Source organism: Manis pentadactyla, chromosome 6, assembly GCF_030020395.1.
Source record: "Manis pentadactyla isolate mManPen7 chromosome 6, mManPen7.hap1, whole genome shotgun sequence".
In the NCBI taxonomy this organism is placed as follows: Eukaryota; Metazoa; Chordata; class Mammalia; order Pholidota; family Manidae; genus Manis; species Manis pentadactyla.
This window is the reverse complement of record NC_080024.1, coordinates 28,306,850-28,319,776: the sequence shown is the minus strand read 5'-3', so window position 1 is coordinate 28,319,776 and position 12,927 is coordinate 28,306,850. Positions and strand designations below refer to the sequence as shown.

General features: G+C 36.5%; 1 protein-coding gene across 1 annotated transcript in view; it reads left to right on the top strand.

The window, feature by feature from the left end:
* LOC118925491 (parathyroid hormone 2 receptor) overlaps window positions 1-12,927 on the top strand; it is a 91,598-nt gene that overhangs the window by 65,889 nt on the left and 12,782 nt on the right. Inside the window, exon 9 of the mRNA XM_057503626.1 lies at window positions 3,796-3,862. Within this exon, the coding sequence (XP_057359609.1) occupies window positions 3,796-3,862 (67 nt within the window). The remainder of the gene's footprint in view (window positions 1-3,795; window positions 3,863-12,927) is intronic.

Below are 12,927 nucleotides of genomic sequence, written 5' to 3'. Positions count from 1 at the left end.
CCTACCTTACTCAGAATAAAATCTTGAATTCTATAGTGCCCTGATCTGAGGGCAATAATTGGGTTAAAGGGTCATTTTACATTTATTTTGCAAATAAAATAAAACTATATTACTACATACATGGCATGATTTCAGAATTGTCTGATTTAACTTTTGATGAAATTCAGCTTACCTATAGATAGAAAGTTCTTAGGGGTTTTCTTGAGCATAAACTGACCTATGTATGGTGTCATGTCACAAAATTCAGGTGGGAGAGCAGACTTAGAGCATCTCCGAAGGATGGATGGGGTCTGTGCTCAGGTCTCTTACATTTGAAATTCATCTTTTTCTGATCTGGCCTTACAAAGCTAGAACTGATTGTTCTTTGCATCTTGGCCATTTAGAGATGCGCAGATCAGACCCAGTTTTAGAAGATATTCTGAACTCTATTGAATATACAAAGGAAGTCTCTTTCAGTTCTAAAATTCTATCAGAATTGTTATTTGATCAAGGTAGGGTAAGGTAATTGAATAGATAGGACAAATGAACTTAAGATATATTTTTGTTTCTTTTTCTTTCTCTTTACAAAAGCAAAAATATTTTCCAAGATACCTTATTACCTTCTCCCTCTCACTCAAAGGAGATAAGAGATGTCAGCAGGAAAAGTCAGGCCTGCAAGGGAAAGGACCAAGGAAAGATACCCTCTGTTTTTCTTAGGAAATCTGCATCTTTCTCAGGATTTTTTTCATTTCCTCTACTCTTATCAGGTTACGAAGATAATTCAATATTCCAATACAATTCCCTAGATCCCTTAGCAAAATAGTGCATCTCCTGTTTTCAATCCTGGCTGTAGGGAGTTCTCATTTCTAGTCAGACCCCTGTACCACATATGCCACTTTTCAGAACCGCACTTTTACTGACATTCATTCATACATTTCCTACAGTGTTACAATTTATTTTAAAGAATCTGAACAGAGGGTAGTTTGGGGGCCATGTTAACAATCACAGTGTGAGCTACAACACTGAAGAATTAATTAAAAGCAAGGATTAATAGCATTTTCTTTAAAAAAAGAAATCTGAAATCTGAGTTACCTCTCACATCAAAGGACACATTTGACATTTTGGCATTGAAAATAATCAGTCAAGTTTTTCCTGTTTTTACAGGCAGCTGGTTTTGACCTACTTTCAAATACAAGTATTTTGTAGAGCTGGAATTGCATGATTGAATTCCAGGGTGTCAGGAGACACCGTCATGCCATGTCACTGAGGCAAAGAAAGGAGATTGTGAAGATGTTAACAAATATCAGAACTGAAAAGAAAACTTATGGAATCCAAGAGTCTTACAGCTAGTGAATCAATATTCAATTTATATTCATACTGTGTATACCACTTTCCTTATAGTAGAAAGCCTTTTTAGGGTAATGTGATAGGTGTTCTGCAGAAGTCAATAACACTATTTTTTAACCTTCTTGTCTGGTTGAATCACATTAAACTAGATGCATGCAATAATGCTAGGAGATGTTCACTAATGTACAAGTATAAAATTTCTCTGTCTTTGATTTCTATGTTATTCAGACTTCAGGTCTTTTGATTTTTCAGATTTCAGTGTGGCTGCATGAGATTTACACTTTGTTCTAGGGATCTGGTTGATTTAACTGTGTTACATCCTCCCAATAGAATGCTTTGCAACTGAATTTTTTTGGTACTGATATGGAAATTTAAAAAAGAATCCTGTTAAAAGGAAAGAACAAGCTGCAAAACAGTATACATTACAATTTTTGTAAGATGGGGAAATAAGATTGTAATCTTTGTATTTGTATGTGCATAAGGAAACAATGGAAGTATGTCCAATAAAATAATAAAAGATGTTGCCTACAAGGCATCAACCTTAAAAGTAAAACAGGCAGTTATTTTACCAGCAAAATGGGTTTATTTGGGAATAGTGGAGGAATTGCAATTCGGGACATGCAAGCTATGGCAAATCATAGGCAAGTTTAGATATTAAAGGAAAGGAATGTTACTTTATAAAGGAAAGGATGAAATTGGGAGGGGCTGCTTTGTATGAAAGTCCATGGGAGGAAAGCAAGAGTTGGAGGTGGAGATAGTTTCCAATTAGGTGAGATGTGGTATTTTCCTATTGGCCATACTTGTTGCTTGGCGAGGAGAAATTCTTCCTTCCTCTTGCTGAAATAGTACAGTAGGTGTCTTCCTGTTGAGAATGCAAGGTCTCTTCTCTTGGGGCCTGCAATTGATGACCCGTGGTAGGTGTGGGAGCTCCCCCTTCTGGCCTCCCAGCTCCATTTTAAATGAGTTTCCTTTTTCCGGTTTCATGGAGAAGGGTGGGGTCGAGGTAGACAGGAACATGGAGAGGACTGAGATGTCTCAATGTCTGCCTTTTTTATATAGTGTGATTTTTGAAATGAGAGTGTCTTGTCTATTTAAAAAATTAAATTTAAAAAATAAGTACTATTATTTGAAATAGCTTTATTATCCATAAGTGCTCCTTAATTTAAAAGTAACTTCTTGATAAATTTATTCCCTAGGATTCAAAAATGATCATTATATCCCTAGAATTTCTTTTTAAGATTTCATTTACTGTTGCTGCAGTCAGTGCTAGGTTTTGTCTAAGGAGGAGGAAACTGAAGGCTTTTATTTGTGTATCTTTAACTTAAAAATATTGTTTAAAGTGCTTCATTGAAGTTTTAAGTGGAACTAGTTTTCCTCAGTGCTGTTCCGTTTATTACCGTGTCCTCCCTCTACCACAAACCAGGCTGAGTGACGTAGAGGCAAGCTTACATTGGTTTTAATTCAAGGTCAAACTTCATCTGAATTCAATTTAAGCCCACAAATATTTAGTGACTACCTACATGTGATGTATTGTTCTAGACACGTACAATACATCAGAAAATAAGAGCAATGATTACTGCTCATGTATAACTTAAATGCTAGTTGGCGTGGGAGGGAAGCAGAAGTTAATCATAACAAATTAGTAAGTTATATAATGTTTTTTAAGTACTGCTAAAAACTAACTTTTTAAAATAAAAGATAAAATCATGGATGTCATGCAAATATAAAATGAGCACCTGTCAAAGATTTTTTTTAATGCATTGATTAATGAGGGAACCAGTAAAATGTTATAACTTGTTCAAAGGGGAAATAAAATAATCACGTGCTTATATTTAGTAAAATGAACACTGAAATAAAGTCAGAAAAGAAGGGCAAAACCTGATCAATATTCACAGGGTACTCATCAGTTATATTCCACCACACATAATTTTTATTTCTAGGTACAAAAATCATTTACATTGTTTTTCTATCACGCTCCTATTAACAAGAATAATTTTCATTACTGCTAGTTCCCTGTTGCATTTCTATAGATAAGAATTATTTTAGTTATTGTCAGTGTTCTACATCTTAGGGTTTTATAAAATAGCATTGCTTTAACTTCTGAAAATGAGAGGACTTCATCAATCCAGTGGTAGTGAAAATGAAGTATCAGTTGCACCACATTATAGAGGACTAGAGGACTACCACTTTTTTGTGGTTCTGGAAACATGGTTTTGATTCTTGTTACTATGAAAACAATTCACCAATATATATAATACTCTGTAGTTAATAGTATAGACATTAGGACTCATTACACATTTTTTCCACACTGGTTTGGGTATTTTATGAAAAGATTTGTGTGTGTGTGTGTGTCTATTTGTCTCATAAAAGCTTAGGGCTGGAGTTTTGGTAAAACTTAAAATGCTACTTAATTCTCACTGCTTATTTGCTTTGCCAGTTTATTCATAAAGGTTCTTTTTCATGTCTCAGATGCTGGGAGCTTGGTGCTGGCAACATCAGATGGATTTATCAAGCCCCAATTTTAGCAGCTATTGGGGTAAGTTTTAAAGCCCGTATAGTTAAAAAAAAAAAAAAAAGACATAATTTAACTGCTGCTAAAACCCAACAGAGTTTGTCTATCACTTTGTTCTACAAAGGTTTAGGAAACTCTCACTTTATAGCAGAAGCTGTTGGGAGAGTCCAGTTTGGGGAACAAACCCATATTCATGGCTGCACTGAGCCCCTGAGGAAATCACTTGCCCTTCCTTTAATCAGCTAGCATGTGGGGACAATTCCAGGGCCTCAGAGTATCCATGAACATTTACATGTTCAGGCAGTTGGAAGGTCCTACAACTCTTTCCCCTTTTCATCCATTATTTTATATATCTTCTTTAGTATTCTGATCACCTACTCTGGTAGGTCCAGAGTAGGAGGCAAATAGCAGGAAAATAGAGGAATTATTGAGAGAAAATGATAGTATGATCCATTACAAAACATTGCCTAAAGCTTTTATTTGGCATTATTTCCCCAAGAAGTCAGAGGATTCCAGACCAAGACATGTCCTACAGAATCTTGTCGATAGGTGATAGGGAAAATGACTAGACTTAGCAATGTTTATTGTATGATACCTTTCTGCCTGTAGTCGTTCAACTGTATATTACGTCTCTGTTGCAAAAGAAAGCAAAGTCTAACACTTCTTTGTATCTAAGAAAGCTCACCAAAATGTTTACTCTTGACCTGTGTTGAAGACTTTATTGCATTAGCTTCTCTGTGGTTTGATGAAGAAATGATATTATCTGTGTTTTCCTGTTTCTCATGTTTTAATATAAGAACATAAACATAAACTTATAAGAATATAAGTCCTTAAAAAAAGGACTGATGTTTCAATATTAAATGTTAAATCATTTGAAAGTAAGTTAGCAGTCTAATCCTTTAACTGTAGTTTTTTGTTTTTTTTTTGGTCTTTGTTTTTCAGTTACTTTTCTCATTTTGTTTTCTTCTGGACAATGTTACCCAGTTTGTTAGCACATTGACATTGGGTACAGAAGGATAGCTATTAATGTGGCTGAAGTTTTGTAAGATCTAAGAGTCAGATGAAAGCTTAGTTGTTTCATAGGAAAAATTCAGAAGGAAATATAGAAGAGATCAAAAATGAATCTTCACTTCAGAAGCCCATTGATACAAATGTTTAGAGGGACAAATAAAATACAGAACACTTCTAGTGAAGCCAATTCATATTCCTGCTAAAACAGCCTGTTATCAAATTGGACCTGATTCTGTCTTGTAGGAGAAGTTTAAAATGGATCGTAGATTAATGAACGAGAGTGATTGCATTTATAAACTCCAATCATTTAAATTTTAATGAAATGCTCCTATATTACTCTAGTGATAAACCACTCCATCAAACCATCTAGTGATAAACTATATCCCTGAGAGAACATCAATGAAATTAAAGGTATAACTTTATAAAATAAGGTGTTTACTACTCTGAGTTTCCTTTTATCCTTTGATACCCTATCCTTTTCTATGCTACCAATCTTTCTATTTCCTTCATCCTTGTTCCTCTTCTATTGTGTTTGCTTCTCCGTCACTTACGATCATCTTTTTTTTTTTTTATTGAAGGGTAGTTGACACACAGTATTACATTACATTAGTTTCAGGTGTACAACATAGTGATTCAACATTTATAAACATGACAATTCTAGGTACCAGCTATCACCATACCAAGCTGTTACAATATCTTGACTATATTCATTACATCCGGTTACTTATTATTTTACCATTGGAAGTGTGTACTTTTTTTTTTGTGAGGGCATCTCTCATATTTATCGATCAAATGGTTGTTAACAACAATAAAATTCTATATAGGGGAGTCAATGCTCAATGCACAATCATTAATCCACCCCAAGCCTAATTTTCATCAGTCTCCAATCTTCTGAGGCATAACAAACAAGTTCTTACATGGAGAACAAATTCTTACATAGTGAATAAGTTCTTACATGGTGAACAGTACAAGGGCAGCCATCACAGAAACCTTCGGTTTTGCTCATGCATTATGAATTATAAACAGTCAGTTCAAATATGAATACTCATTTGAGTTTTATACTTGATTTATATGTGGATACCACATTTCTCTCTTTATTATTATTATTTTTAATAAAATGCTGAAGTGGTAGGTAGATACAAGATAAAGGTAGAAAACATAGTTTAATGTTGTAAGAGAGCAAATGTAGATGATCAGGTGTGTGCCTGTAGACTATGTGTTAATCCAAGCTAGACAAGGGCAATAAAACATCCACGTATGCACAAGATTTCTCTCAGAACGGGGGGGGTGAGGTTCTAAGCCTCACCTCTGTTGATCCCCAATTTCTCACCTGATGACCCCCCTGCGACTGTGCCTGTCTTAGGTTGTTTCTCCCTTGAGGAATCTTACCCGTCTCTGGCTAACCAGTCATCTTCCGGGGCCATACAGGGAAATGTAAAGTTGGTAAGTGAGAGAGAAGCCTTATTGTTTGAAAAGGATAACTTTTTACTTCTTTGCATATTTATGCCCTGTGGCTTCTATGCACAGCATTTGTCTTGAGGTATCTTTACCACTTGGAAGAATTATGATACTCGGTAAATTTGATATGAGGCACGAATTCTATTTAAGGGTTGTAATTAGGAAGGAAGAAGAAAAGCTATAGAAGTAGCAGGCAGAAGAAAACATGGGAAGATTGATTATTTCTGTGACATATCTTCTTGTAGAGTAACTTCAGCATGTATAGGTTTTAAGCTACTACTTAAATTGCGCACACACATTAACATAATAGGAGTACAGTTACATAACCAAAGCATATCTGTAATTACCAGCCATCTCCAGTGAAACCAAGAAAACCAGTTAGGCACCTTAGGCATTTGTGAGAACTTATCTATGATATGGTGGATATTGTCCAACTGAACTTGAACAGTCTGAGAGAAATCAGACAAATTAAAACAACCCATTCCTGGGGAATGTTCACATCCCTTATGTTCTTTTAACAGTAAATAGTCTGTAGTTGTAAGATTTTGGAGCGCTACAATTTGCACTTCTCCTAATTCTTGATTGAGTTCCAACAGTATAGATCCAGTCAAATTTGTTGTTTTACTGTATGCACAGGCCAGCTTAGATATCTCCTTCTTCATTGCCATGGCAAGTCCAGGAACTGGTGGGATGAGTGCATCTACAGCTGTAGCAGTGCGTTGATCTTTGTTGGGGTTTTTTGATGATCATCTTCTGGCATGAGTCTTCCAGAGAGTGCTGATGTTGGAAGTTCTTTTTCATATCGTATCTTAGTTCATTTTCGGGGTAGCCCAATTAGGCTTTGATCTTCTGTATAAACACAAACAGACCCTTTACCTACACTATTATATGCCCTTTATACTCTTGTGTAGAACTCATTGGAGGTTACCACACAGGAACTGCCCTTTTTTTTTTTTTTTGGTATCACTAATCTACACTTACATGACGAATATTATGTTTACTAGGCTCTCCCCTATACCAGGTCCCCCTATAAACCCCTTTACAGTCAATGTCCATCAGCATAGCAAAATGTTGTAGAATCACTACTTGCCTTCTCTGTGTTGTACAGCCCTCCCATTTCTCCTACCCCCCCATGCATGCTAATCTTAATACCCCCCTACTTCTCCCCCCCTTATCCCTCCCTACCCACCCATCCTCCCCAGTCCCTTTCCCTTTGGTACCTGTTAGTCCATTCTTGAGTTCTGTGATTCTGCTGCTGTTTTGTTCCTTCAGTTTTTCCTTTGTTCTTATATTCCACAGATGAGTGAGATCATTTGGTATTTCTCTTTCTCCGCTTGGCTTGTTTCACTGAGCATAATACCCACCAGCTCCATCCATGTTGCTGCAAATGGTTGGATTTGCCCTTTTCTTATGGCTGAGTAGTATTCCATTGTGTATATGTACCACTTCTTCTTTATCCATTCATCTATCAATGGACATTTAGGTTGCTTCCAATTCTTGGCTATTGTAAATAGTGCTGCAATAAACATAGGGGTGCACTGATCTTTCTCATACTTGATTGCTGCATTCTTAGGGTAAATTCCTAGGAGTGGAATTCCTGGGTCAAATGTAAGTCTGTTTTGAGCATTTTAATGTACCTCCATACTGCTTTCCACAATGGTTGAACTAACTTACATTCCCACCAGCAGTGTAGGAGGGTTCCCCTTTCTCCACAGCCTCGCCAACATTTGTTGTTGTTTGTCTTTTGGATGGCAGCCATCCTTACTGGTGTGAGGTGATACCTCATTGTAGTTTTAATTTGCATTTCTCTGATAATTAGCAATGTGGAGCATCTTTTCATGTGTCTGTTGGCCATCTGTATTTCTTTTTTGGAGAACTGTCTGTTCAGTTCCTCTTCCCATTTTTAATTGGGTTATTTGTTTTTTGTTTGTTGAGGCGTGTGAGCTCTTTATATATTCTGGACGTCAAGCCTTTATCGGATGTGTCATTTTCAAATATATTCTCCCATACTGTAGGGTTCCTTTTTGTTCTATTGATGGTGTCTTTTGCTGTACAGAAGCCTTTCAGCTTAATATAGTCCCACTTACTCATTTTTGCTGTTGTTTTCCTTGCCCAGGGAGATATGTTCAAGAAGAGGTCACTCATGTTTATGTCTAAGAGGTTTTTGCCTATGTTTTCTTCCAAGAGTTTAATGGTTTCATGACTTACATTCAGGTCTTTGATCCATTTTGAGTTTACTTTTGTATATGGGGTTAGACAATGGTCCAGTTTCATTCTCCTACATGTAGCTGTCCAGTTTTGCCAGCACCATCTGTTGAAGAGACTGTCATTTCGCCATTGTATGTCCATGGCTCCTTTATCAAATATTAATTGACCATATATGTCTGGGTTAATGTCTGGATTGTCTAGTCTGTTCCATTGGTCTGTGGCTCTGTTCTTGTGCCAGTACCAAATTGTCTTGATTACTATGGCTTTATAGTAGAGCTTGAAATTGGGGAGTGAGATCCCCCCTACTTTATTCTTCTTTCTCAGGATTGCTTTGGCTATTCGGGGTCTTTGGTGTTTCCATATGAATTTTTGCATTATTTGTTCCAGTTCATTGAAGAATGTTGCTGGTAGTTTCATAGGGATTGCATCAAATCTGTATATTGCTTTGGGCAGGATGGCCATTTTGACGATATTAATTCTTCCTAGCCACAAGTATGGGATGAGTTTCCATCTGTTAGTGTCCCCTTTAATTTCTCTTATGATCATCTTTTTAAGGGGATAACCCATGTCTTACTACTTTTTTTTGGAATTGATAAATTAATGTTCTTAAACTTGCCAATACTTTTATATAATATTTGAGTTTGCATTTGGTGAAAAAGAAAGGCCTATTGAAACCCAAAAATTATTAGGACTTGAAGCTAAGGACAGTGGAGAAAAGTAAATTATAGTGCATTTTCCACTGAATCCTGGCGCTCTTTCAAGTTGCTGACTTTACTATAATTCAGCCTCTCCAAGCTGCACTTTCTAAAAAGGAAATTTGAGATTCCAATGCCGATTTTCTAAGGTTATTATAAGGACTAGATGAGACAATTAAGTTGTTTAACTATGAAAAACACTCAGTGAACAGTGGCCAGTAGTGTGGCATGGGAATAGAGGTGGTAGTCAACGGAAATGGTGGTGCATGCAGTGGGAACACAGGCTGTCTAAGTCTTTCTGTGGCCATCAGGGAGTCACAAATGAGGAGGAGAAAGCAAGAAAGTCTGTCCAGAAGGCTTAGTTATAAGGAGACACCAAGTAGGTGAGATTGGAACTGAAAGTATGAAGGGAAAGGAGAAATCCCCTAACAGGCAGATCAGTGCATGCTAATGTGTGAATGGACAGCCACACATGTTCTGTGGCTGGAAGGAAGAATGCATCTGCAGAAAATGCAAGAGATCAGAGTGGAAGGTTGGATGAGATTTGCATCATGATTAGACTCATATTCTCTGCTAAAGGACATTGGAATTTTCCTTGAAATCATGGTGAGACATTTAAAAATTTTAAGCAGGGTAGTAATCTGACTAGATTGGGGTTTTGATAAGAAAATTCTTGATGCATTAAGGTTATGGATTAGATGAACTAGTTTGGAGGTGTGACTGTTAGAATGATATTAATTAATCACTTTAAAGCACATAGTCCTATCTGCTTGACTCTGACTTCAACCATGATGTTTTGAGAGTCTTCAGATTTTCGCATGGGAGACCATCCTCTTGATGTAGGCTTCCAAAGAAAGATACAGGAATTAAAGAGTTGCATTAAAATTGGGACAATTGTAAGCTGTTAGGAAAAGCAGCAAAGGGACATTCAGTGCAGCAGCAGCTGCTGCCCATGGACAGTGGGACAGCAATCCATGCCTTTTCTTCTTTCGGTGTGTCAGTCCCACATTCACCATTTGTATGAATCCATCCCTTTGGAGATGCCATAGAGCCTCAAAATATTTCCCTGAACAGTGTGTTGCTTCATCTTAGCTGAATTAAAATGTGAATGTGCAATAAGGAAAACTAAGATAATTATTGTTGTCATCAAAACTGTAAATGTATAACTAACTTAGTGATGCATCTTTGATACTTGAAAGACAGAAATTTCTTCCAGAGCCATTTTCTTATAGTACATACATTTCAGCAATGTTTATCCAACGAGAGTGATCAAATACAAAGGTCCAAGACTCAGTCATTTTTTTAAAGTTTTCTATTGTATTGGAAACCAATACAATATTATATTGGTTTCAGATGTACAACATAGTGATTTGACAATTATATACACCAGTAAATGCTTACTACCATAAGTGCTATTATCATCTGCCACTTTATCAAGATAGTACAATATTTTTGGCTATATTCACTATACTGTACTTCCATTCCTGTGGCTAATTCATTTTCTAATTGAAGTTTGTACCTTTTTTATACCCTTCATCTACTTCATCCATCCCTCCATACCTCTCCCTCACAGAGTAACCAGCAGTCTGTTGTTTGTGTTTACCAGTCTCTTTTTTGTTTATTTGTTTTGTTTTTTAGATTCTACAAGTAAGTGTAATCATATGGTATTTGTGTTTCTCTGACTTATTTCACTTAATGCAATATTCTCTAGGTTCATCCATGTTATTGCAAATGAAAATGATTTCATTCCTTTTTATGTTTGAATAATATTCCATTGTGTATATGTAACACATCTTCTTTGTTCATGCATCTTTAATGGATGCTTTGGTTGCTTCCATGTCTTGGCTATTATAAATAATGTGGTGATAAACATACAGGTGCATTTATCTTTTTGAATTAGTGATGTTTCTTCAGGAAAATTCCTAGAAGTGCAATTGCTGGGTAAAACTCAATTTTAAAGCTACTCAAAGCTTTTATTAAAGAGACTGAAATTGGAAATCAGGGTGATAGAATTGCAAATACCAAGTTGATTTTTCCCCAAAGGAAAATCTGCACTCCAGAATTCCTTCCCCCTTCTCAGTGAGTCAGATATAGAACTTCAAATAAAATTGAAGTACTACCATTTACCATAGATGCTGTTGCTAAGTTGTAAATTGAATCTCTAACTGATAAGAAATTAATTACATATTATATCTTCATAGCTGTTATCAGTTATTGGAATTATATTCATATTCAATATAAATTTAGATAGATTAAGGAGTTTATTATCTATTATTTAAATGTTCAACATGTAGCATCAGTATACATATAAAACAAAGCAAACACTTTTCTTGTGTTCATGATATTGAAAAATAAGGCAAAATATGGAATGAGATGGATGTATTCAGAGAGTCTCTGAGGGAAACAAATGCATAGCATCCCTCTTTGCAGTTCACATTCTAAAAAGTTGAGATATGAAACAAAGGACATAGAGAGAGAACCAAAGCGAAACCCTCATAGCTGTGGGAGCTGCGGCTGGAAGGCGTGATTTTAGGTCTGTTAGCCTCGCAGGCCTGGTGAAGAACCTCATAATTAGGCAGGATCCACCCACCTAGACACAAGATGCGGAAGGACAGGCTCCCAGCCGAAATGCCATGGAGAAAGTCTACTCTGCAAGCTCCAAAGGCCAGGAAGGAGGGGCTGAGTTAAGCAGACTCAGTCTTCTCCCCACATTTGCTCATCAAAAACTTCCCAAGCACAGATCTATTGAGACACCTCCCCTGGGAGGAAAATTTAAAAATTGAGAGCGCATCTCCTTAGCATATATCCAAAGGCATAGATCAACTAGGCAATGGCAAATAGATGTTTTATTCATGTTTTATAATGGTGGAGTTTCCTATACATAAATTCTGACTTCTTTCTCTGATTATGTCTTTTAGGATAGACACCTAGAAGTAAAAAAATTCTAGATGGAAAGGGGATATTCTAATGTACTCAAATACACATAAGGTTTGGAGAGTCCCATTCATCATTCACTCACTCACTTAACAGATCTTGGATAAACACCAAGGACATTGAATGTGAGACAATAGGGAAGACATGGTGAGGGGTCAGACACAAATTTCTCCTTAAGCATAAGCATCGTTGGTGAGGCAAACTTTTAAATGTATGGCTTCTCCGCTGCTTCTGAGAAAAACTGACATTCAGCCTTAATCCTGAGAATGAGCTGACCGAGTAAGGATGGGAGAGCAGAGGCAGTGGGGAGGATGATCCAGGCAGAGGGGACTCTAGGTGCAAAGCCTCAGCGAGAGCCCGAGGAGCCAGAGGCTTCGTGGCTGAAATGGCAAGTTCTTTGATTCAATTCATTTGTGGTTCCCGTGGAGTAACTCTTTAAATTTTTAATTGAGAAAGAATCAAATGTTTATATTTGCATTATTTTAAAACCACTTTTGGTATGTGTGAGTGGCTTTAATGCTTACAAATGGTCCTTTTATTCACTTTCTCTGTTTTTTGTTTCTTTGTTTTATCTATAGTTTGCCTGAAGTACATCTTTAAGCAAAATTTTCCAAGGAGGTTACATGAGATGTACGAGGACTCTCTAAGTGATTTTATTTTAGAATTATTCTTTCCTCCTTTAAAATAAAATGCAAAAATCTCACAAGAAGATTCCTTTAGTCTTGTTCTTTTTCAGTCTATTTGCCCAGTATACAATGTCATTTTCCCATCTGCAGGGGATTA